This window comes from Anas acuta, chromosome 5 (assembly GCF_963932015.1).
Source record: "Anas acuta chromosome 5, bAnaAcu1.1, whole genome shotgun sequence".
Lineage (NCBI taxonomy): Eukaryota > Metazoa > Chordata > Aves > Anseriformes > Anatidae > Anas > Anas acuta.
Genome location: NC_088983.1, coordinates 56,747,312 through 56,773,915, shown reverse-complemented (window position 1 = coordinate 56,773,915; position 26,604 = coordinate 56,747,312). Strand labels below are relative to the sequence as shown.

The 26,604-nt window shown below is 34.0% G+C and overlaps 1 protein-coding gene across 4 annotated transcripts in view; it reads right to left on the bottom strand.

The window, feature by feature from the left end:
* Window positions 1-550: 550 nt before the first annotated feature.
* Window positions 551-26,604, bottom strand: part of METTL15 (methyltransferase 15, mitochondrial 12S rRNA N4-cytidine) — a 96,491-nt gene continuing 70,437 nt past the window's right edge. For all 4 annotated transcript variants that reach the window (XM_068685019.1, XM_068685017.1, XM_068685018.1 and 1 more), the window contains 3 exons: window positions 15,112-15,303; window positions 12,560-12,738; window positions 551-4,753 (listed from right to left, as the gene is read on the bottom strand). In XM_068685019.1, coding sequence (XP_068541120.1) covers window positions 4,308-4,753; window positions 12,560-12,738; window positions 15,112-15,303 — 817 coding nt within the window. In that variant the 3' untranslated portion in view covers window positions 551-4,307. The remainder of the gene's footprint in view (window positions 4,754-12,559; window positions 12,739-15,111; window positions 15,304-26,604) is intronic.

Below are 26,604 nucleotides of genomic sequence, written 5' to 3'. Positions count from 1 at the left end.
TTATTTAAAAAATGATGTTAATTTATTCAACCTCACCATAAAGTGGATTTTTTAAGGCATTGACCTTTGCAGCTTATTTATTACAGTTTGATTAAACACATTTGTTTCTTCTATCTTTCATGGGTTCTGTGTGAAGGTGAAGGGCAGAACTTGTTCTACATTCATTTAAATTATTTTTCACGTTCACTAGAGCATTGCAGTTTTAATTAATCCACAAAATCCTGCGTAATTCTACTACATGTCAGGTGTAAAAAGGCCTCCACATTTGGTTGTAATTCTGAAAGACTTATAAATATAAAAGCATATTATTCCAAGCTAGCCATTGACATAAACTGCTATATGAAAGAAAAGTAAATAAATGCATGGATATATAAAGACAGAATCCCCCAGTCCACCCAACAGCATTCATGATCCTGGTGCAAACAGCCCTAATTTTACTAAAGAGCTTTCCCTGGAGAGATTTTGGCTGCACAAGAAAAGCAGATATGAACTCTTTATTACTTTTGCTAGAGATAAAGATGTTAGGTAGAATGGACAGCAACAAATTGGCTTGAGTTCAGTACTTTGCTGTTTATTCAAGTTCTTCTAATTTTTCACAAATACTTATGTACTCTACACAATGATAGCTAATATCTAAGTTATTTTTAAACGTAAATTAATCAAATAAAACCACCAACAAGCTGTATCTCAGACGGCTTGCTGCAACCATCCTACCCCTGCATGTCTCCTTTCCTCAGGACATACGTCTTCATGTTTCCACCCTCATGGCACTGTTATACTCTTTAGAGCATAAACTCTCTAATTAATACCATGTCTTCTCCAATATAAAGAGCAATATCATAGCAATTATTGTACGAATCATTAATAACAGTAGAAATGCTACTCTAGAAAGCAGAATGAAAAGCCTTATACAACACTTGCTACTAAAGGATAGCCATTTGATAATAGTGGGTATATTGAAATAACTATTTTCTCCATTCACGCTACATTAAGACCCTTCTCCTTCAAAAATCTGTCAAATACCACAAAATGTATACAAAAACTGACATTTCCAACACACATCTTTCCCAGTCAATTGCCAATCTCAGTAGATGCAAATATAAAAGACTACTGAGAACTTACTCAACTACAGTAGATGTAAAAAGAAAATTAATTCCTTATATTACTTGAAGACAGTATGATTAGCCCTTCATATTCTTAAACAATGAAACTTACAATAATTCTTAGGAAACAATACTGAAATAATAATTGTCAGAGGGCCCTCATACAGCTACACAGGTTTTAAATGCAGCTAATTTCTTAAACTTGATGCTTTTAAAAAGTACTTTTTATAGTATTTGTACTATAAAAACCTCACAGCATAACTGTGTCTGGTTTTCAAGACATTATTCTACATAAATCTCTTCTTTTGGTAGGTACTTTAGACTGCATGTCAACTTTGTACATTCTCTTGAGTAACCCATTAAATCATATTTTTAAAATAGCTTTAATATAAAGTACATTTAGAATGCACAGGAATAGTCTCATAGTTGGTTTTTGATCTTTTATTTTTTTCCCACACACTTCTGAGTCCTAATAAGAAAAGAGATATTCTAGCAATAAGCTCCGCACATACATATTGCTTGGCAACACCACCATCTTTCCACAACTACTGTTTCATATTCTCTACAAATATTGAACATATTGGTCACTTCTGATCTTCCCATCACGTACAATATTATGGTATTGTCACATTTTCTGTAAACATAGGCTACAGTATTTTGTTTGATTGGTTTCAGATATATGATCTTGCATTTGATTGATTTAAAATTAATATTGCTCAGGTTTAATGGCAATTCTCAGAAATGATATATAATTTGTATCTTGATGGCATAATTTAGTTTTCATTAAGACTGTAATTTTCTACCAGATACCATCTCCTTCATACAAAAAATGTTTTTGGTTATGGTAAAAAAAAAAAAAAAATTTAGTTCTCCTAACATGTGCAACATACCACATTAGGAAAGTTCAACGTACATTGGAAAAAAAACGAAGGCCTAATACCCTTCACGTAACAGAACTTCATCTACTAAACAGAAATGAAATGCCTAAAGATACAAGAATACTTTGTCTAAAAATAAACAGAAGGTTTTTTTTTCTGTGAAAAAAAAAAAAATCTGTTTTCAGTGAAGCAGAAATTAAATTCAAGGACTCTCCATATCTCAAGGCTGAAAGTGAGAAGACCCTGAGAAGAATGAAACAGATCCTGCACAGAGAAGAGCTCACTGATTGATGCACTTCCATGGCTGTGCAACTCCAACCTAAAAGGATTTGCAACCTTCATCATCAAAGGTAAGGTCAGGTCTCCTACTCTTGAATCAGAAAATGAAGAAGTGCATTTACAACAACTGGTATACAGTAGTTTATCATAAGAATCTGTGTCTTTGAAATTAGATGTGGGAGGTGTGTTTTTTAAATATAGTTTTAAGCATAAGGAATTGTAATGTCTTCACATAGTTTCTGCAGATATTTACTTCTACAACTGGATGTTCTTGTCCTCACACGTGTTCCTTAACAGCACATAGCACTGCACTCTTTTAAGCGGATGGTAGAAGCATAATTTTTCCAACCTCCTATTGGAGTACATTTTAATATGGAATCTTAACTAAAAATAACTTTTGATATTTATATTTAATGCTTGAATGAAAAAATATCTATTTAAGGCAAGGGTTGTTGTCTCTACGGTGTCAGTAAATAATATTATTTGAAGTGGAATGCTGTATTTAATATTTAATAATACATATAATGAAAGCGGAGAGAATATTGAAATTTTGGAAGTGCCCATCATTCAACTGGTATTTCAGATTAGTGATCTATGTTATCATGATTTAGCTTTACCAATGAATTAAATAACAGTCAGGTATCAATATACTGTATATTATAGATGGTGAATTTAAATTTCAATTGTTTGTGTCAATATAATCCCAAACACTCCAGTGAAATAATCAACACAAAGAGGATGATGCTTGATGAAAATCAAGTCTGGAATGATCCAATCAGTGTTGTTTCAAAAGCTAGTGAAGTAATCATTTAGCTCAAAGTCAAAAGTTATGTTTTCTAATTCTATCAGCCAAGCTTCTGGTTCACCACAAACAAAGTCCTGCTACAGATCCGATTATCCAAATAAGGACTTTTTTTTTTCCTTAAGAGGTAAGTCAGAGGTCAAAGAATATGAAACTTATGGTATTATCTGATCACCATTAACATACAAAAATAGCAAAACAATGGACTTTTAAGACCTAAAGCTAAATTCAATTCATATTAACTTATATAAAAAATATATTACAAAACTAAATTACAAATTTTACTGGCTAGGACGGCATACAAATAGGAAACTGGTGGTAGTAGGCCATTTATTTTATAGGTAATTAAGTAGCACCTCTTAGTGAAATTTCATCAGGAAAGGAGAATACCACAGAAATCTCACAGTATCCTGTTTGTTGGGTTCATAGTAATTCCATCAACACACAGAAGTTCTACTGCATGGATGCACACAAGCACAGGTTGCAGGAAGAAATCCAAATTATCTAGTACAAATCTTCACGGTGCTTGCTCACTGCTTATAATGTCTAAATGCAATACAGTGACCTTTTACGTAGCTTTTTTTCCCAAGAACAATTCATTATTTAAAATCCATAAACATTAAATTACCAGGCTATCACTCAGACGTAAATATTTACTTATTAACAAAGGTAAGAGCTCATTCATAAATTCCTGGATTAGACATTACATAATGGTATCATTTTAATTAAGACATAGCTCCTAGCTACAAACGTTCATGCAACAAATCAACAGACACAGAAATTTAAATATCATGAATTCTTAGGCTAGTTTAAAAACTTACTCTAGACTAAACCAGTAATCTGACTTAGTTTTGTGAAACCAACGCCCATAAAAACACATCTTTCTTGTCTTTCTCAATCAACAATCAGAATTTAGTCTGTTACATCACAGTTCTGAATTTAATCTAAAGGGAATGTTTTAACTACATCAAAACCATGGTTAAAAAAAAAAAAGAAAAAGAAAAAAACTTTAGTTTTTATGCTCTTTTAATAAATATGTCTTTTTGTTATAATTAGTGACACCCACTCATCTAACTTATTTTACCATTTGATATTACATCCCAATTAAAATGAAGCACAATGATAAGAAAAATGTTTTCTGACAGCTTTTTCCATTTTATTTTTTATTTTGATATTATCTGTCCAGGTAGCCTTCTAGAAAATGAAATTTTAGGAAATTATACAATTATATAATGATAAATTGTTTTAGAGTTTAATAGCAGCTCTTAGCTTGGCTGACCTCCCTCTTGGGTTTGTTTGATTATCTTTGGCCTGAGGGGTGAGAACTTTTTTCTGTATAAAAGTCCATTTTGAGTTGGGTTTTCCATGGGGAAATTCTTGTGAGTCATCTTCTTTGGAGGAATTTTTCAGAGCTTGTCTTATCTTCTGCCGTGAGCCAAGATTGTACTTTTCCGTCATGTCTATTCCATGAAGAAAACGTTTGATGATACGATCTTCCAGAGAATGAAATGAGAGGGCTACTAGGCGACCTCCAGGTTTTAGAAACTTCTCAGCTGTCTTCAGCCCTATAAAGAGCTCATGAAGCTCATCATTTACAAATATTCGCAGGCCTTGGAAAGTTTTGGTCGCAACATGTGTAGGTCTCTGAAGCAAGTCTTTTCGTGCATACAATGCTGATGCTGGAAAAGCACCTGTAATACATTTGAAAAGGTATATGTTAGCATTTTGTTACTTCTACACTGCTAATCTGACATTAATCCACTCGTGCATGATGAATTGAAAGGAAAGCATACTTACAAAAGAACCCTGAGTAGTGAGCTTCCTTCTTTAAAAGATATATTTCCTGCTTTGAATCACTTTTAAAACCCTATTAAACTGAGCTGGCTTGCAGTTGAGTGTTGTTTTTTCCTATAGGAACTGCTTCCTTGAATGCTTCACAAAGTTAAAATGCAAAATGATAGCTGTAACCAAAACAGGGAAAAATGAAGATGGGCTAGATAAATCCTATACCTTACAGCTCAGTATAATCAATGCCAATTAATTGTTTGAGGTGATTTGTTTTATGCTTTTAAGGCAAGGAAAAAAAAAGGTGGACACAAAATTTTAACATTTGCCTTCTACATTATTATGCACTTGCAAAAATAAAATGTATGTTTTACATTCAGTTACATACAAAATACAATGTTTATCTAGTGGCAATTATCTTTCAATTAATTACTGAAAGCTTAAAAGAGATGTCTTAGTTTGGAGATAATAATTCCTGACCATTATACCTGTGGTCCTTCAAATAATTACAAAAGAACCTTGAGAAAAATAGAAAATGCAACCGATATTGTTGATTTCTCACATGTTTATATAGCACAATGTGTCAAGGTATGAGTTTTTTGAAGAAAAATCACCACCTTAAATAATTTTGACTGGTGGCACAAAATTCCCTCCTCCTCTTTCCCCAAAGTCCCTCCAAGTTATGCAAGTCTCTTTAGAGAAAGAAATTTTCATGGAAACTTCAACATAGCATTATTTTATGTATTTTGTGCTTGAATCTTCATTATCGGAGTACAGAGAAAAGAACTAGAGATTTGATGGATCAAAGGAACTAAAGTGCAAAAGCCTTACAAGATCTGTGAAACCTGAGTAAACTTGTAATCTATTATGTAAGTGAATGCAGACATTTTATAGTGGCACATAAATGGAAACAATTATTTTTTGAAAAAAGAGAACCCATTAGAGATAAGGCAATTCATCTGGTATGTGTGTATTAAAATGCCTTAATACCATGCCAGTGCTAAACTACAACATAATAAGGCAATGGGTTTGAAAGGAATGCAGTTTAAACTCAAGTAATTGATATTCTGCATAGAGAAGTAAAATAAAAGAGCATAATACCTCTGAAATAAGTTGATTAAATTCACATTTACAAAAGTGATTTAAAAAAAAAATAACAGAAATACCAAAGTTCTTCCATATTTTTGCCAGTATACTGGCACAAAATATTGTATTGGTGGAATTCTTCAGAATTTTCAAGGTGAGATTTTACTTATGTCAGAAAGTATATGTTCAACATCACAAACACAAGTGATCATCACTGTTAAGCAAAGGGAGAAGCCACTAATGATACATAAAATTAAATAATTATTAACTAAGTTATTATCATGTATGCGATGCATCTAAGGTACATTTCTGCATACTCTATTTTCCCAGCCACATTCCTTCTCCTCTGACTCTAATGACAAAAATGCCTGAATTAATTGAAAAACCTCACCATAGCTGTTTCCTTCTTACTGCTGTCTGAATCCTTCAAGACAGAAGTGGCAGCAGGATGCACTTCTCCCAATGCACATTACTGCACAGGGATGTGTGGCTTAAACTCTGCTTCACAATTAAAATAGATTTAATCTCTGGGCACTTAGCTCCTCAATCAGGTCTGGACTCTAGGAAAAGTTACATTAGCTACCTCCTGTCATTTCTGTCTTTGAGACCACCATGTTTTGTAACTTATATAAATCATAAAGGGATACTTACTGATGCCCTAAGAAACCAGCTTGTGCTACCTAGCAAAATATCCATTTCCATATTTTTCATATATCTAAAAACAGGCTCTGATTTGAAAATGAAATGCTTCAAACCGCCACTGACTGCTATTTATGTGTGAAGAAAATCATCTCTTCATGCATAACATAATGGCATGCTGTGCCATTATAAACAATTTTCTTTATACACTTAACCAACACCTACAAATACAAGTAATTTGCTCAGAACAGCAGTGTTTAAAATAAGTATGTAAAGTATCAAAAGAATACCACAGGACATGCGTATTTCCATAGCATTCACTAAGTGACTAAATCTACACAGCTTCATATTCTCCTTAAGCCCTGTCTTAGGTTTCATTTAGAATCGAATTTTTCTTCAGGAGAACTTCAAGTGGACACATCAGATACTTGGGTATTGGTTGGATTCAACTACAAAAGCCAATGATTCTTGACTAAAAATGACAGTTTGTGAAAACAATACCACACGAGTCTCTTCTTCCAAGCATACGTTTTCAAATAATGAAAACATACCTCTCCCTCCTTCCCCCTTCCAAAACCAAGCCTATTGCCACCATGTTCACTCTACTGAAAATACCTGTAACTGGAATGGAAAAGCAATGTTTCCATACAAAATATTTCCTACTAACAATCTAGTGAATTAGAAAGCAGTATGGTTGTTGATTTGTTTTTTTCTCCCTCCACTTCAACTGGTATTGTTCTACCAGCTTTATGCAGAACCTCCATTCTCTTGCCACCTGCTGAAAAATTTACAGTTGTGATGTCAAGAACATCAGTTTTACACTTTCAATTTTGGACTGTTACTATCGGGAGCTGGCGTTCACCTCTCAAAGCAGATCCACAGAGTTTTTAACTTATTAAAAATTCATATTTTTGCAGCCTAAGCATTTAAGCAGCCTAAGTACTTTCTAAAAAATAACGCTGTTTTTCTGTGGATAAGATATTTCTGATATTCTAAGACTATTCCAGCTTCCAAAAGTATCACAGATACAAATAAAGCCAACCCACAAGAGTACAGCATGAAATCTGGGTACAAAACTGACTGTGCTTATTTATTGATTGGAAGCCTAGAATGAGAACTGTTATTTAAATTTCCACAGCCAATCTCACTGGAACTTTAGTAAAATACTGAGTTTTATGTTGTATGTCATGTATGTAAAGTAAACGGGAAAAGTGAGTCCTTGTAGCACACATTTATGAGAAACTCTGAAGAAAATTAAATAAAAACCCTAATATATTCTGCAAGTATAATAAAACCTTACACGCCTCAGTTGAATGTGAGAAAACAGCACAGGACATATATAATGGTACCAAATACTGGTAAAGGATACACCAGGAAACTGGTATAGAAATTCAGACACTGCAGTTTTATGCAACCAAAAAGACCAACTAAAACCAAAATGTCTTCAAGTTCAATGGCCTGTTGGTCTGTCTTTAGAGACTGCTATTAACTACTAAATGTAATTTGTGATAGGGATTTCTGTTACATGGGCCTTCATCTTTTTATTAAAGTCAGTAGATATAACCTATGTGATAGGTGTGAAAAATATTTCTACCCCACTCTTAGCCCTCTGGTATAGTTAAATAGAAACCTACTTGTGCTTACTGATGAGGCACAAAATCCAGCCCCCTCCAATTGTTGCAACAGTAAAAGAAAATCCTTCCTAGTAACAGGCTGTGCAATGTACAAAAACATATATATATAAATCTTTACGGGAAGCTTATAAAATGAATTTCATTCATAAAAACACCATGCTTCCGGCTAGATGACTGGTTTGAAATCCCAGAGAGAGAAATTATCATTTTCAGTTTTGGGATGCCCTTATGCTACTTACACTTTTAAAAATCTAATAGATTCACAAGTTAAAATGTATTGAAATTCTTAAGCTTGTGAATGAAATTAGCAACGTGCTGTGCCTGTCAATATGAACTATTAAAGTCTCCAGAGTGTACAAGAGTGGGAGAGTTTAAAAATTAATTCAGATCGTGCACCTGTTTGCAGGAATCCGTCTGTTGAATTAGCATTGCATTTAATAAGTTTCTGTGACGCAACTAATGTCCTTTTGTCTAGGCTCCCTCAGTACAGTGTTAATTCACACCCATCTGAATTTCAGGCAATATTACAAATTCCAAACTGATAATTAAAGTATATCAGTGTGGAACAATCTGAACAAGACTGACTTTACCCATTAAATTTTTTTAAACTTTTCACGATTCTTTAGTATCTCACCATTAATTCCTTTCAAGTCCAAATGACTACATAGTCTCGAAATGACCTGTTAACAGATAACATATTTCAATGCCATTGAGAAAAATTAAACTGTGAAAACAAATGAATAGATGACAAGGTATATTACCCACTAGAAGGAAAAATTGAGAAGCAGTACAGAAAAAAACAAAATTACAGTCTAAAGAATTTCACTATTTCTAACCAGTTTTCCTGCACATCCAGTTAATACTATCATTTCACAACAGAACTCAATGAGCTTCAGCAATAGCCATCAGGAAGTACTTCTTAATTGACTTCTACACATCTATTCACAGATCTTCAGTAGAGAACCACTGATCTTTAGTATTTACACAATGTTTATCATTACAGATAGCTGTGTGAAAATTGTAAACAGTGAGTAGAGTTTGACTGAGCTACAGGAAGAGACGATATTCGCATCAGTGAATTTAAAAAAAAAAAAAATCCTCCTTTCCCCCTGTGTAAATTGCAGGATCCACAGCTTACTCAGAGATCTCCTTATTTAAATGGCTCAAAAGCATTTTGGAAAACATTTAGAAAAAAATAAGCCAAACTTTTTTTTTTTTTTTTTTTTTGTAGGACTTTATTCAATGGCATGGTAAATTGAGATGACTTTCAGGCTTTATGCCAAGAGTTAGAAGGAATTATTTCATTGAATTGGAACAAAAGACTTTTGTTTAACTAAGAAATCACTTGGATACCTGAGTTAGCCCTAAGGTGTTGTAGGCAATCTTGACATACTAATCTATTTATAATTTTTTCAAGCTGTACCTTAAAACTTTAACTTTCTCCAATGCAAACTTTAGAAATGTCTGAATGATCTCTAACTGTTGTAGAGCCTTTTGTTTTGCTTAGTTTTGTCATTCTTATCTCCCAACCGATTAACAGCAGCAATACATCTTCTAACTCCCTTTATTGTTTGTTTCCTGGATAGCATTTCCCTTTTCCATTCCAGGCTAGTCCAAATCTAACTTGGATTCATTGGGATTCTGGTTATCAGCTGGAACTTACCACAGAAGTTTAGAGTTCTGGAAAATCTTCAGCCATATTAAACCATAAGATTTTAGAGAAATATGGATAATATGTGAATTTTCAGATACTCACATCAGCAAAGAAAAAGATACAGATATCCAGCCTCATTGGCTAGATTGTTTACATGTTTTCTAGCTATCTAGCCACAGGCAAAAGAAATGATCCTGTTCTGGAGAAAAAATTATGTTCTTATAGAGTCTGTAAAGTCTAAAATGCAAGATTTTATTTTTCTAATGAATATATATACATGTATACATATATTTTTAAGGACTTGACATTTAAGTAATAAGTCATAGAGTTTACTCTGCTTAAATCCTGAATTAGTCAGGGCTTTTTTGTTCTGTCCTACCAAGAGAATTCTGTAGCTGTGATCTCTGGCCCTGTAGCTATGACTTACCTCAATAACTTCATGGATGTAAATTTGTAGTAGAAAATATACTGATGATAAATTGAACAAAATCTATTATATTTACCAGAAATTTTCTTAACATATTATCTGTTCAAGAACTAGCAAGGATCCACCCTTGAGCTCCTTTACAGAGAAATCAGATTAAAACTATAAGAAGTTCTACCCAAACGGGGATAAGTATAATAGTCCTAAAATTGTTTTAACTACTTGCATACTTCAAAAAAGCACACAAAATACATATTTACTGTCTTAGCAGATATATGTTGGATTCATTTTTTTTGGCATGTGTCTTATCTGATGCATTCCTGATTCACATATCAAGCTGCTCTTCAAATACATCAGAGTTTAAAGTGAGAACAAAAATCCCCTGTTGTTTTCACAGAAAGTGACCGTTAGGTGATGACTCACATGCAACCCATTAAACGTGAAGGGATCTTTGATCAATCTCTTTTTTACACTAATAATTTTATTTTTCTTGAATCCAAGCTAGTTGGCAGAATTATTTTTGAGGTTACCATACTGCTTGTTTACAGCGTAGAACACATTACATCTTTAGCATAGCAACATGGCTGCTTTAATCTCAATAATGGTATATTTTTAATCAATAGTTGTTTCAAAGAGCATGAGATACATTTGACAAAATTAAATTATTACTTCATAAAGTTGACGATAATGATCATTTTAGAAATGCAAATTCTCAGGTTTTATTAAAGACTCATATATTCTTTAATATTATTTATTCCCCACATTCATTACCCCTACTACACATTTACAGCAGGGGCTTATAATAGCAAGCAGTGTCTTCAGGTCCTGTAATCGTATCAGCTAGACTTCGGGCCTGGTTTAAAGTGGACATTTTGCTCAAGTATCCTGGTTTATACAACTCAAAGCCTTTTAATTTCTTTGTGATCCTAAAGCCATTAAAAGTAAGTCCCTATTAAACTTCTTAAGCTCTTAAGGTAGGCAATTATCTATCACTAATTATCACAATTATTAATCACTGTTCTATTAGTTATCAATAATTATATTTTTTAAATTAAAGTTACAGTTAAAGTAGAATTTAATAGAATAGTTTAGTTGAAAGCACCCTACAAAGATCATCTAGTCCAACTGCTTGACCAGTTCAGTGCTAACCAAAAGTTAAGGCATATTGTTAAGGTTATTATCCAAATTCCTCTTGAATGCCGACAGGCACAGCACATTAACCACTTGACTAGGAAGCCTTTTCCAGTATTTGACCACCCTCACGATGAAGACATTTTTCCTAATGTTCAGTTTGAAGCTCCCCTGGAGCAGCTTTGCATTGTTCTTGTGCTTCCTGTTATCGATCACCAGGGAGAAGAGATCGGCACCTCCCTCTCCATTTCCTCTCCTCAGGAAGAATACACAGTTTTATGAAAACAATATAGTTTTAAAGGCTTTTATGCAGATAGGACTTGTAACACTAATCTTTACTAAATGTTAAATTCGGATAGCCATTTTAAAGGTTAAAGGAGTCAACAATTTAGGGCATTTTGTGACGAGACCCAGTCATTTTAATTTCTTGGTTAAAAATAAATAAATAAATAGATAAATAAATAAATAAATAAATAGATTAAAAACAGCCTTATATGTTATATTGTTAAGGCACAGTGAAAGTATCTTATTTTTTTGCTGGAAAATTTTCACTCGAGAACACAAATGTGAAGGTTCTCGATGTGAGCACAGCTCCTGTCTAACTAGATTTTGTTCAAGTTGTTTACAGTGAAGAGCAAGTAAGATGAAGTGTTTCAATAGGCGCTTCAGGCTGATCTAGTTGGCATTCACAAGGTGAAGCAAGCTACGTATTGCTTTACTTTTTGCTTCCTCATTCTTTAAGCAGAGAGATTGAATCTAATTTCATTCATAACTGGAAACTGCCATAGTACTTCCCCTCAAAATATTAAAATGTAGAAATTTAAAACAAAGAGATGCATATGACGTATCTATTTGAATGCTTATCAATAGCTGGGACAAAGAATTCCCTAGGCTGCTGTCATTCTGTGTTTCAACTTCGTTGACAAAATGATAAATCACTTCATGTAAAATCTATTATTAAGCTAATCGGTGAAATACAGTATAAGAAGTGGGATCTTATGGGGGGAAAAAAAGGAGAGCTGACATCAGAGCAGAATAAGCAGGATTAGATCCTGCATGATTTCAAGTACAAATAGATCCCTCTGGGACTTTGGGGATTAATATTTTTTCTCTCTCAGCCACTGTGAAGAATTAATGAGGGTACCTGCAACAATGCTTGCAAGCTGCTGAGTTCTGGTGATGGGATATATGCTGCGTGCCTGAACGATGGCTGAAGCGATTTTCTTGGCGTGCCTCTCCTCCCCGTATGTTCTCAGGATGGACGCAAGTGCCTGTTGATCTAAAGCATTCACAACATCAGCAGCAGTGGGCATGTCAGGGTACCTACGCACAAGAAGAGCCAATTAGTTCACTGACGTCAGTTTTCATTGACAAGAGGTGAAGCTTCATAGCATTGAGACATAAAGTCAAACACACACACTGCATACAAGTGCCTTTGAGGTTTTCAAGTAAGAGACAGCAACCCTATGAAAACAGATCTCGTTTGTACCTTTTAAATCCTATTTCTAGCAACTTTAAATAGTTTGTTCCTTAACATCAATTAAAACAGCTGAAACTTCTAAGTACAATCATAAACTATGCCTAATGAGTTGACAGGAATAAATACATGTCAGTATCACATTAAAATGGAAATGCTGTGTGACTGTTCCTATTTAGACATCTTTGGAATATAAACTTGCCCCTTATGGGTTTATTTAGTCACCTTGCATTATATGTTGTTTTTTATTTGGAACTGATTTCAAAGATATTTTCTTTCACATCTCCTGCTATGAAAACAACTGCTTATGAAAATAGTTTAACTTTACTTTTCACTAAAAGATGTAAGAACTTATACCCAAACATTGTTTTGAGAGAATTCAAATGAGATAATATTGGAAATGAAAGGAACTGTTAGAATTGAAATGGTATAAGTCGTACATATTAATTTATTTTTAAATTGTGTCCTTATGCTATTGAAACAGTTCACAGAAGTGTTTCAGATCTGTGTTGTCACAGATCACAGAAGTGTTTACTAATGTGGAGAAAACATATAACCTACTTAATAAATTCTCTTCTAAAAAGGCACTAACGTGCAGAATATTTTTCAGGCATTCATTACTCTCCTGCAGTATCTTATAAAAGATAACAAAACTTAGAAATCAGAGGCAAGGAGTACCATAGCAACAACTGTAGCAGAAGGCTTTTGTTATGCCACAGGTAGCCTTTGTTCTTATATACAGTTATACATATGTATCCTCATGATGCAAATACAAGCCGCGAGTTCAGACTTTGGAGATCAGAGGGCTCAATCCCAGTACGATCACGTGAGCTTTTTATACAAAACTGGAAAAAGGCAGCATCATGAAATTTGCTGTGTTAAGACTGAAATTTTAATGTGTTAAGACAATTGCTTAGAAACAGAGGCTTCCACTGTCTTCACATAGGCTCTATGTGAACAACAAAAGTCCAAATGACATTTCTTAAGACTACCGGTTCATCAAAACACAAGGCAAAGAAATGTTCATTCTCTTAGTAATGCATTATACAATTACTGCCATCATCTACAAAACACAGATCTTTGTCTTTTCACATGAAAATCACAATGCTATATTAGGCATATATTAGGCTGTTAAAAGACGAAAACTGCTGCATAAGTAGAAAATAACATTATGCCATTGAATTTCATGCTTTTCAATGAACTCAACACCAATTCTGATCATTTAAATAGAGATTATTTATTTAGCAATTGATAACTTGACAATTAAGTAAGCCTCACGTGCCTCATACACAATGTGAAAGGAAACTTCCAAGACTACTAAGGCAAGCTTGCAATACTTAACGGATTTTAATTGGCAGGTGTCATGAATGGCATTTCTGGTTGCTTTTTTGTTTTGTTTTGATTTTTTTAAAAGTTACTTTATATTCCTTTTACAGAGAAGTAACTGGGTCAGATGGCCATTGCTGAAGGGAGGGAAGTTGCTTCTTCCCTGACAGAGCAACCAAACACAGTCAAGCAGATATTCCACAAACAGAAAGTGCAGCAAAAAAGGAAAGTGATTGCAGTAAAGAATTGTCAGCCTGCAGATTACATTGTCAGAAAAACTGCAAAAATAGAAGGAAGACAACAGGCCTCAACTTAAAAAAGTCATGGAAGGTTTCATAGGAACCATGTAGACCATACAGGTCTTGGGGCAACCCAGCCAGACATTGAAGAGAGAAACACTATATTTAACAATCTGCCTTTTTCACTCACTTCCCAATTAAGGGAAAAAGAAATTCTAATTAATATTCTTTTTTTTTAAAGCCTCCAATCTTCCTTGTGAAATTCAATATGGAAAGAGAACTAGGAAATATACCTCAAGGCTCTAGGTAACTCAGTGTCCTGTCAACATATTTGGCAGCTCTATTTGCTCTCCACAATGTTATCAGAAATATATGTCTTACAGTAAAAACTGTCCCTGTAACTGTATACCATATACACCAAAAATATAAAATTTTAGTGATAGAGTTAAGAAAACATTATTGGTTAAATTAATTTAATCATCACTGTAACATTTGTCTTATCTAAAGAAGAAAAAGAACATAACCAGGATTTTAAGTTTAAGGCTGAAAAAAAAAACCTTTGTGGCATAAGATATATAGTATATTTGTGCGAAATTAGACATTGTTTTATAACGGCCATTCTCTAGCTTAAAAGGAAATGACATGCACACGTACCTGTCACCATCCATCCTCATGTCCAGAGGTCCATCCTTCTGCAGGGAAAAACCTCTTTCAGGTGTATCAAATTGCATAGAAGAACAGCCAGCATCCAAGAGAACTCCATCTAGAGTCCCTGGCTCAACTCCAGATGAGGTTAACAAAGCCTCTGACTGGCTAAACTGTCCTAGAAGAGCTCGAATCTGTTTCCTGTAAGAAAATCACAAATAAAAAGCCTCAATTTTAACAGTGCAGTGCTCTCCTCTTGTACAGCAGGAATTAGATAGTAATGCTCACTTGTCTCGTAAGCAATGGGACTATTCCCAAAGTAATGGTTTAGGTACATTTCACATGCCAGCATGCAGAACCATCCAACCCACTTATCAGTAGCTACTTAAGTTTGTCTTCCTTCCTGCTTAATCTCAAAGTACTCTAAATGCTCACAAGAAAATCATAGAACTGACTTCAGTTTCATTTCTCAACATGGGGGAAATCAAAGTGACATCTTCAACATTTGATGAGAATACTCTGACCACCAGGGAATCTCCTGCTCTGGGCATGACCCTTAGTTAAGTGCAGAAAAGAAGGTACATTTCTTGGACCTACATGAAACACTGACAAGACCGAATATGACTGCCCAGCCTTGTGGTTAATGCTTATTTGCTAGGAAAAAATCCTTGGTTCTTGATGTGGGACAAACACTTGTTTTTAGGGAACATGTTGATTCAAAAATAGTTAGGCAAAATTAGGTGCACTGGATCATAAGCAGAGAAAACATTTCAGCATAGGCACCTGAACACTGGTTAGAGCAGAGCTTTATATATGTTTTTGTGCTTTTCATTCTTCTTTCTTAACCTTTAAGGTGTTTCTTGCTTAATATTTCTGTACTGGAGAAAGTCAAAAGAAAAAATATCTCTGAGGTGCCCGTTTCTTTCTTGCAAGTGTGTCTAAGCATGTGCTTTTGATTCTGGTCTATTATAAGGTGACCTACAATTAAACCACTGCTTTACTCATACATTGTCAAAAAAAACAATTTCACAAAGATTTAAGAATGTTAACCAGTATGCTGCTGCACTTTTAATCAGTACCAGGAAAAAAAACAAAAAAGGCGAAAAAAACAAACCAACCAACGCACTGACCGAATATATTTCTGCCCCTAAAAAGAAGCCACTGACTCCACATCAGAGTTTTGGTAATAGTTTGACAACCTATTGTTCCTCAGACCCATGGACTAGAGTTGCAATTATTATAAGGCCAGCTAAGTTAACTCATATCATTGTCAGAGTTCCATGGGCGGCAGAACGGATGGAGAACTCGATTCTTTGCTACAAAAGAACAGCTGCCTGCATCTCTTTTGGGATGTCAACATTACTGTTATTTTGGAAAACAAACAAACAAACAAAAACAACCAACACACTTTTTCAAAAAAATCAGCTTCAGTCTAATCCTTCTTTCAGGTCAGTTTAAGATCAACACAACTGGCGTTATGACAACCTAGTTGACTCCAGAGACTACTGTTTTAAGAGAGTGCATGAACAGAGAATCAGAAGTACTTCTGCACACATCCAATTGGAATAAGTAAGAATACGCTATGAAGGAAAAAAGAGAAAACATTTAGCTCAAATGAAGAAGCTATGAGCACACAACCATATGGAAGAACATTTAGGTATATAGTGGTATCCTCGTTAGAGTAGAAGGAATTAACTTAATATCGAATATCAGCTGGGAAATACCTTGAATGAATGAATTTCATGAGGGATATCATGATCACACATGCAAACGTCTGAATTGACTACTGCCCAGTACATAATTAAATTCAACTATTCAGCTGAACTGACAGTTCCTAAAAAGCACTACTATCTACTTAAAATAGTTTAATTTTCGCTAAATAGTTACAGCTTCGAGACTACATTTCCCTTCAATAAAATACAAGGAATTTTCTTGAAAATCTGCACTTTGTCCAACATGGCAGTGTTTCTAACTTTGTAACTTGAATGAAGGAATGAACTTCACAATTCTGTATGTGAGAGATGAAAACGAATGAGATCTGGAAAAAAATATAAATTGCCATTGTCTAGTTCCTCTGACAGTAGTCCATATTGGCAGCTATGAAACAGTGCTGTATTGTGCTACTAAACATTCTGAAAAATTATTTTGAACTATATTCATATAGAAATGCTAGAAATTTTATTATATTTCTTTAAAGAAATCATGCATATGTGGACTGCCAATCCTTTGTGATTAGGAAAAGGTAATTAAACGGGCATATTTGATTTAAGTTGAAATTTACAATTTGGGAGATAGATGCTTCATCTGGAAAATGTTTTAGTGTTCACAAAGAAAGACAGGAAAAAAAAAAAAAAAGATTGACATTTTGATGTCAGCCTTCAGCTGCATGAAAATATACCCTCCTGTTTGTTATACACTTCATTTTGTATCAATAGTGGATAGAAGTCTCTTGGTTAATTTAAATCTTTACTAAAAGCAGATGCCTTTCATGAGATTATAATGACTATATTAAAACAACAAGTCAGTTCTCTGAATTCCTTTTACCTTGCGAATCCAAAGAAATAACTTTAAACACCTTGGGTATCTCAAAACATTTAATTACTCAAACCAAGTACACATGTATGAGCAATCATTTATTACCTTATGAAAACAAAAACAGATACCAGCTCTTTTTATCCATAGGATGGTAACAATGATGATAGTAATGATAAGGACTAATCTATTAGATGATGAACGTGATATTTATTTAAAGAACAGTATTTCATCAAGCATTGAGAAGCATTTATTTGAACATAATAAAGTTCTTCCCTTGTCTACCATGCCTCTGTTCAAATCATAACTGTTATGCACAATTTTTTCCAAAAATGTTTGAATTTGTCAACTCCTTCTACCTTCACATTTTTGTTCACATAGCCTGTAAGTTTTATTTCCAAAATAGCCTCAAATAAATATTCAAACAAATAAAACTGCATACCCTACTCTAAGAAGTGTTTCCTACAGTCATGGACCTTTGGCTCTCCCAAGGAATGTGGAAATTCTTTACACTTTTTTTTTTTTTTTTTTTTTTTGCTTTTTTCTCCAGTGGTCCGATGTTTTGTTTGTGCATTAGTGGATTTGTGTTCCATGACCACACTTACCTAGAGTGCAAATCTGTCCATTATCCCCTTTGTCTTAATATACTGCAAAAACAATGCTTACTGGAAATAGCAGGAAAGGTAAAATAAGGAACATCCCTAAGTATCAGATGAAACAACAAAGTTCATGCTTAAGAAGCCAGATAAAAGTATGCATATCCAAACATTATAGACCAAGACTGAATCACACAATCATCTAGGTTGGAAGAGACCTCCAAGATCACTGAGTCCAACCTCTAACCTAACACTAATAAGTCCTCCACTGAACCATATCACTAAGCTCTTCATCTAAACGCCTTTTAAAGACCTCTGGGGATGGTGACTCCACCACTTTCCTGGGCAGCCTATTCCAATGCCTAAGAACCCTTTCAGTAAAGAAGTTCTTCCTAATACCCAACCTAACCTCCCCTGGTGCAACTTTAGCCCATTCCCCCTTGTCCTGTCACCAGGCATGTGAATGGAGTGGGGGAGATTGCAGGTAGTCTTGGGGATACTAAAAAAAGCTGTCAAGACAAGGATCACAAAGAGAACATTTTAAGCATTGTAGGTGATCTTAGAAGGTTATAGTCTAACTAAAACCAATTGTCTCTTGCTTAAGAGAAAAATATTTAAACTTGGTACTTGAACACCACTTTATATATTCCAAGTGTTTTAGAAACATAAAACCACTATGAAGAGCTTGTAACTCCAACGTACAAATGGAGAAATAAGATGTAAAAGGTTTAACACTGAGTGACTTGAATATATTTAGAAAGCAAAGACAATTAGATTGTGGTTTGAGGATGTAAAAAGCACACAATACTCATCATTTTTTAATATTTTTTTTTTAAGCATAATTGTAAATTTTGGTAAATTTTCAACTGTTGCCATCAAGCAGTCTTCTCAAAATATTCAGCATGCTTGTTCTCCAAGAATGTAAAGGAACACTGGGGACACGTGGACAACCTAAGTCAATTTTAAAAATAATATAAAGTTATTTCATCTGCTACGTAAGTTCTTGGGGGCCCTAATGGATTTTGTTGCATAACAACCTCAAGAGCTTTCAGGTTTCTTGTCCTGTTTGCAACAGTTTAAAAATAAGACACAACCTCAGGTTCAAGACCCTTTGTTCAGATCATAACACAGTATTTTATTATTATTTATACTATGACACATAGCATTGTAATTTTGACAGACGGTACTGGATTCACAGTTCTCATTTTTATGAAAGAACCAAATCAGAAAGAGAGAGTTCAAAGACTAATGTATTCCAGGCTCTTTTGCTTTCAGTTAATCTCTGGCATTTTACAATGCTTCATAAAAATATTTCTTATTTCACTCAACTGAGAGGGATGTACACAGAAGAAAAAGTAAAGCATGAATATAACTTTTACAAAATAAACAGAGAAAATCTTTTCTCATATCTAGTTTCTCTGAGTTGTCACAGAGGTTGCTGTGACATCAATCACAAGTAATTTCACAGAAAACCGTGATTACGCTTTCATGGTGCTTCAGCAGTTTTTTATGTGCATATAACAATACTTGCTCTTGATCTTTCACCATTGCTACCCTTACAAATTCTACGTATGAATACACACAATGTCAGGAAGTGATGAACCCTTGCCAGCAGCAAAAGCTACCATCTACTCAACCAGAGTAAATGGTTTCTTTGAGAGAACTGAAAATAAATAAATAAATAGACTTTTCAGCTAACTCTTGTCAATGTACATCAGTTGAGAAGACCAGTCTGGTACTTTAATTTACTAATTCCACTGAGACTGTCAGCAGGGGTACCAATTAGCACCAGCTGTCATGAGGACATTGGTACAGACCTGGTTTGATAGCATTGACTCACTTCACCTAGGTCACTCAGCAGCTGTCAGACAACTGTGAGTGACTTCTCCTCACTGCTGCTCTGAACCAGACACAGAAGCAAAAGACAAAGCACAGCATTTGTAAATACCTGGAACTTTCACCATCCCACCTAGGAATTGTTATGAGTGTTACTCTGCTTCAGTGCAACCCCCCTCTCTGTATATGTATCTCTATATTCTCTAAAAAAACTTTATACGTGTATTACCTTTAGCAAATGGAAGTTATTCATGTTTGCAAACAAAAAAAAATAGTAGTAAAAAAATTACATATAGCAACTTATAAAGGAACCTTGTCGTTACATTTCCAGCTTTATTTTATATCTATTTGAGAACTAACAGTTCAGTCTAGGTTGGGTTTTGTATTACAAAATTACAAAACCAAATCACCACCACTGATCTAACAAAGACCTGAAGATGGGAAGAAGCATGTGTGAAAAACAACTTGCATAGAACCAAGCAAGTTCATATTTTCAAATTTCAGGGAGATAATCACAATTTTGTTGTGCATGTGGTGATCACAGAAATGTTACCTATAAGTTTTCAACACTTGGTGAACATTTATGTACCATTTGCTCTGACTTAAGATTTGGGAAAACAATAAAAGATATACATACATTGTAGAAGTTAAATGCTTCTTTCCATATACATTGAAGACATCACACAGACAAAAGCAAACAAAAACCCCTTTTATGTTAACCTGCAGAACACTCAATATCTCACACTGTCAAAACTAATACCAAAGATTATTACACTTGCTTTTCTCTTTCTTCATGTCAGTTGTCCTTCTTCCACCTCTCATACAGCCTCCTATTCAATCCATTATGAAACTAGTTATTTGCTGCTTTAAATGCTCTCCTATAGCTTCCAACAAATCTTCTGTCCTTCATACCCAACCAACAGATTCCATAAAATGATGTTATCTTGGCTACTCACGTCTCATTTAATCCAGACACCAAAAATTGTGTCTAATGTCCTCTCAGACATACCCATAAGAAATTTCAGGATGCCTGAAAACAGATTGCTCATTATTTTAAGCTTCATTTTTGCTTCTATCTAAAGTAAATAGTAATAAAAGTAATAGTATCCACTATTGTGTCCAGCAACACATTTTTAGTCAAAAATACTGCCCACTATTGAAGGAATTATAAATGCTTCGTTAATTAAAGGAAAACATAAATGTATTTAAACAAAAGCATGTCAAAAATGATTTCCATACAATACGTGAGAAATCTTACCGTAGTACACTTTCTTTTTTTTTTTTTTTTTTTTTTTTTTTAATGAAAGATGATTATATTTAAGCCAGTCAAAATAAAATATGAAAAAGTAAGTTACTAATGAACTATGTTAATCTCTGGCTAAATTAAAGATTAAGGAAGTAATTTCTTTCAGGGCAAATGGAAAACTAATAGAATAGGACTGGTGATTATTGAAGCAATTTTCAAAACTATACGCCTCGCCAAAATTTGAGAAAAATATTTTTATGTTTCTTAAGTAACACAAAGTTTTGCTGAGTAATAGGAGAAAATTATACTATTTTATGCAATTTGCAGCTAGCCAGAGGTAAAATCTTTGTTATAAGATATGTAATTTTTTGTTATGCACGCCACCTTTATTACATAATATACGCAAAATATGCAATATGCTGTCATCTTTCAGATGTGCCAAGGAAACCAAACCATTAGAACAATTTGCCTCTCATTCATGGGACCTGACAGTTCAAAGAATAAACTATCATCCATCAGAAGAATCATAAATCTTTCTCTAACTTTACATTGCACTACCTGTGGATTTTATTTTGAGATATTCTTCAGGTTACCATTCACATCAATCAGACAGCCTATTTTACAAGATTCACTGGACATAATGTAAAACCAGTTGAATACCGCTATCATCATCTCAGATCTACCAAACACTCATTGTGACCCTCAGCTTTATTAACATAGACTTTAAACCTAACCAGCTTCCTTTACACTTCTGGTGCATTTTGAACTAGTCTTCATTCCCTCTCCTTTTTACCTCATATAACCTCCATGGAACACAGTGCAGCACAAATAAAGAGACAGAACATGGACTTGAAGTTAGAAACCACTGGCTGCTCAAAACAGTGAATCAGGTGGCCAAAACACCAGATGAACTTTCAAAAATGCTCAACCACCATGGTTCTACTTCCATTCCTGCACAAGTGGGCAGTATAAAGCACAATTCTGAAATAAGAAAAGACTTACCATAATAATTTTAATAGCCAACAAAACCACACCAGCCCATCAGATCCAATAGATATTTATTACATAAAACAGTCAAGCTGACTCTTATTTCAGATCTCCTGATAACTATAATTACTTTAATAATTACTGCAAGAAGATTTGATGGTCTTGCAGCATTTCTACTAGCAGTTTACACAATCACTTTTAAAGGGTGAATATTCATCTCGTTACTCAGTTCTATTTCTAAGAGCATTTTTCACTTAAACAACAACAAAAAAAAGAAGGTAGTAAAGTAACATTTGAATTAATAAATCTTATACATTATTTCCCCATTCACTAGAACCTTAGAAAGATATTTTTATAAAACTCTCCTGGCCAGCCCCACAAACCCACACAAAAATTCATGCTTTCATTACAGACACAATACTGCTTAATTGAACCAAAACGAATTTTGCTACTGGCCTTAGAATGAAGAAAAGTTACATTTAATTCAGTTGCCAAAATCCTGCAGAACATGAAAAGAATTTCTGCATATATTCCAGAATATCCTGTATTCTGGATAGGGTGATAGGTACAAATCGACCTTAGAAACATTAGAGCTGTGTAGAAACATTTTTTAGCTCATTAATATAAGAATATTTAAAACTGTAGCAAGAATAACTGTAGATACTTTTTTTTCAAAATGCATGGAATGAGCAGATCGTATCAACCAGCATTCCCAGTGCTAATGCCCTATCTCAGTGAAATCTGAACCTATATTCAAGGTTTGAGACTAGGGACTAGGGACAGAAACAGTTTTATCATTCAGCGAGGTTTACTGATCCGTTACTTACTGATCAGATGGGATCAACTAAGGATAATGACCAAAATACTATATATTAAATGTTATGGTTTTATACAACAAGAACTTCTCTATGTTAAACAAGTTCTTCAGAAGTGTACTTTCCTTACTAGCTGCTTTGCCTCCATGCAATATTTTGGTTTGCGCTGTCTAAATATACCTTACTTTTCAGTAACTAACTGTTCTCTGCATAAAACGGATATTAATGAACAAGGCATTTTTACACAGAATATTAGATCAAGTTATTTTTTCTAGCAAAGAAAATTAAATCATTAGTGTTCAGTGCTTTCTCTTAATAACATGCTCATAATTTCAGAAATACATAGTAAACTGTTCATAAACAAAAGATTATAGAGAAAGTGCAGAACAATTGTGTAGTCAGTTTATAAGATTAAACTATGTCTATCCAGCTTCCAAGAGTATTCATTGAACAAAAGGTTTTATTTTTTGACATTTATCTGCATATAAAACATGAACTTGAAGTTAACAGGATGTACACTGATGATTTAAAAAGCAACATGCAATTAACTGTCAAAAAGGCTACTCCTACCTACACCCATGCATTCAATTGTTTTAAAACAACTCCTATTGCAATTCGATTTACATTTTGTGAGACTGTTATAAAAACAGAGACATACAGCATGTAAAAAGTATCTTTATCCTCCCTGCAGAACAAAATCATAAATGTAACTATTGTTAAATTTTCTTTAGCTAACAAAGCAAATTTACACATTTTTTTTCCACATCATAAATTCTGGCATTCATGGAGAGAGCTTGCTCAAGATTGTGCATAATTGTTGCTTTGACAGACCTGCTGCTACTGATACTTGGAATATATTTGCATAGCCTTTGCCTTGTTAACAAAATATGAGTCTAGACCTTGAGACTCCATAGTAATACTATGACATAATAAATGGAAAAACAATCTAAGCCACAGAAGCTTTTTTTTTTTTTCTTAATTGTTCAGCAGCTGACAGTATTGGAGTGACCTGATAAAACCTTACAGAATTTTTTCTCTTTTGACAAACTATTTCTTTGTTTAAACCCTAGAACACTAACAGTGAATACATCTGGCATCAAGAATTTATTACAAATGAAACAAGTAACTTTTTCTTCCCACCTGTCAGTCTTACCTAAGCTATCTCATATAAAAAGCATGTCTGCATTCCTAATTGACTCCCTCCTTAAGAATTAAACTGTCTGCGCATCATCCAAGCACTTGGACAGTGAGTGTCACATCTCCTCACTATATACGCCTAATTGTGGGAAGGAGAAATATGAGGAGCATAACCCAAGAAGAATGCAAATAAGTACAGAAGTGAATCAGGGGCATCATTCAACTGGGAATCACAGAAGTCACAAAGCCTTGCTCTTCCATATTTTTGCATGTACCAGGTCTTAACCTTTTTGAGACAGGGGAACTACAATTGTGCTTAAGAATAAAAATACAATCATATGATTAAAATGTTGTCTTAAAATACAGCTTGGCAGCAGTTCATTTTCCCAGAACCTCAACCTTTTCCCCCAGTTTAAGAATTTCAATTGCAGAAAGTGATCATAAAAATATAACTAGTTTGTTTAGGAACTTAAGATCTTATTGCTCTGACAATAACACTTGGCTAGCATCCATGTAGAATCTTAACAACAATTCTGTGTTAAATTCTAATTCTGTTATGTCATGTAGGAAATATCTTGTAAAAGATCTGGCAAATTCAACTAGTGCATTTCGCTAGTGACAATCTTGTCTGGCAATTGCTGTTCCATGTATTGACATTTTCCCTTCACAGAAGATGCTGTATTCAAATGGACTTCCCTCTTACACAATGAAGAACCAGAAATTCTGTAAATTATCTTTTAATTGAATATAGGAAATAAGAATACCTTAGGTCTTTGGTGAAATTTCACAGTTTCAACCACTTTGTATGTACAGGAACTACATGCACAGTCTAGTTACTCACAGCTTCAGATGACCAGATGACTACACAAAGTCCAAAGTTGTGAGTATTTGGAGAAATACGAGAATATTCAAACTGAATGATATTTAGTCCTGAAAGTATACATGCAATTTTAAATTACCGCTCAGTTTCTCCTTAACGGGAAAATATGTGCACTTGAGTCTTAATCAAAAAAAAAAAAAAAAAGCATCATTTGTGAAACAGAAGACATACAGAGGTAAATGAAAGCAGTGTATCACCATACACAAAGTGTAACAAGGTAACTAAACAATTACACAATCAACAAAGATTTTTTAAGCAGCCAAAATTTATAGCTTAAATTTTAAAAGTACCCCCAAAAAGAACCCGATGTGGAGTTTTACAAATGTGGTGGCCAGAAGCTGTTGCATAAACCCATTTGTACTATCATGAAATATGATCCTTAAAAATGAAAAACCAAAGAAGTATTTTTAGTCAAGTTTCAATTAACCTAGAAATACTATATCAACTTAATTAAATTCATTATAAGTATCCCAGTAAAGGATGACCAAGTTCACAGGGAAACAACCAAAGAGAAATGGATGAGTTGAACAGAGTAGCATGCGAAACCATGCACTGAATTGACAGAAGAGAAAGCTTGTATGAGCTGAAGCTTGTCATCTGGGCATGACCACAAGGACAAGGAATGTGAAGTTTTATTTGACCATAAAACGGACAGTAAACGGCAGTGTGAACATAACCATAAAAAGGGAAACAAGAACATACAAGTCAAAAGTACCTTCACTAGAAATAGAAAAGTATTAGCTGTAAGACATCATCTGGAGTATTGAATGCCATTACGGGAGCCTTACCAAAAAGAGAGCAACTCAAAGTGGAACTGGCACAGAGAAGCTCTAATAGGACAAGTAGAATGAATGAGAGCTATGATTATAAGATGAAACTAAAGAAAAAAAAAAAAAAAAAACAACTTTTTTGTATGCAAAACAAGTCTAGAAGGCCAAGAATAGACATTAATATTCTCCATTGAGTGTTTTAAGTGCCAGAGAGAGAAAAGAACTAATAGATATTAATCAACTATTAGTTAATTTTATTTAACTAAAATGAAATTAGGTAACTACTATAACCGGAAATTTAAAGGAAGTTTCATATCATGAAAAATTAGACTCTGGAATAGCTGGAGCACTGCATATAGAACTCCTAATTACATTTTAAGATAGAGCACAGTGAAGGAGATTAAATTATGCAATGGCCTGTAATACCAAGCAATTGGATTCATTGATCTAAGAGTCTCTTACAGCATGTTTATATTTGAACAGTTATTGTAATACTCCATTGTAAAGTTCATCCCAAAAGTGTTTAAGATTATCAGAATACATACACATCACATATTTTACATGTGTACAAACACACTCCAACATAACAATAAAGCACCCCTTAGGCATGAACATCTCATTTTATATTTAGAGAAATGCATAAATACAACACTGACGGTGAAAAGGCTTCTTTCTATTTATTTTTCCCAATCAAAGTGATGAC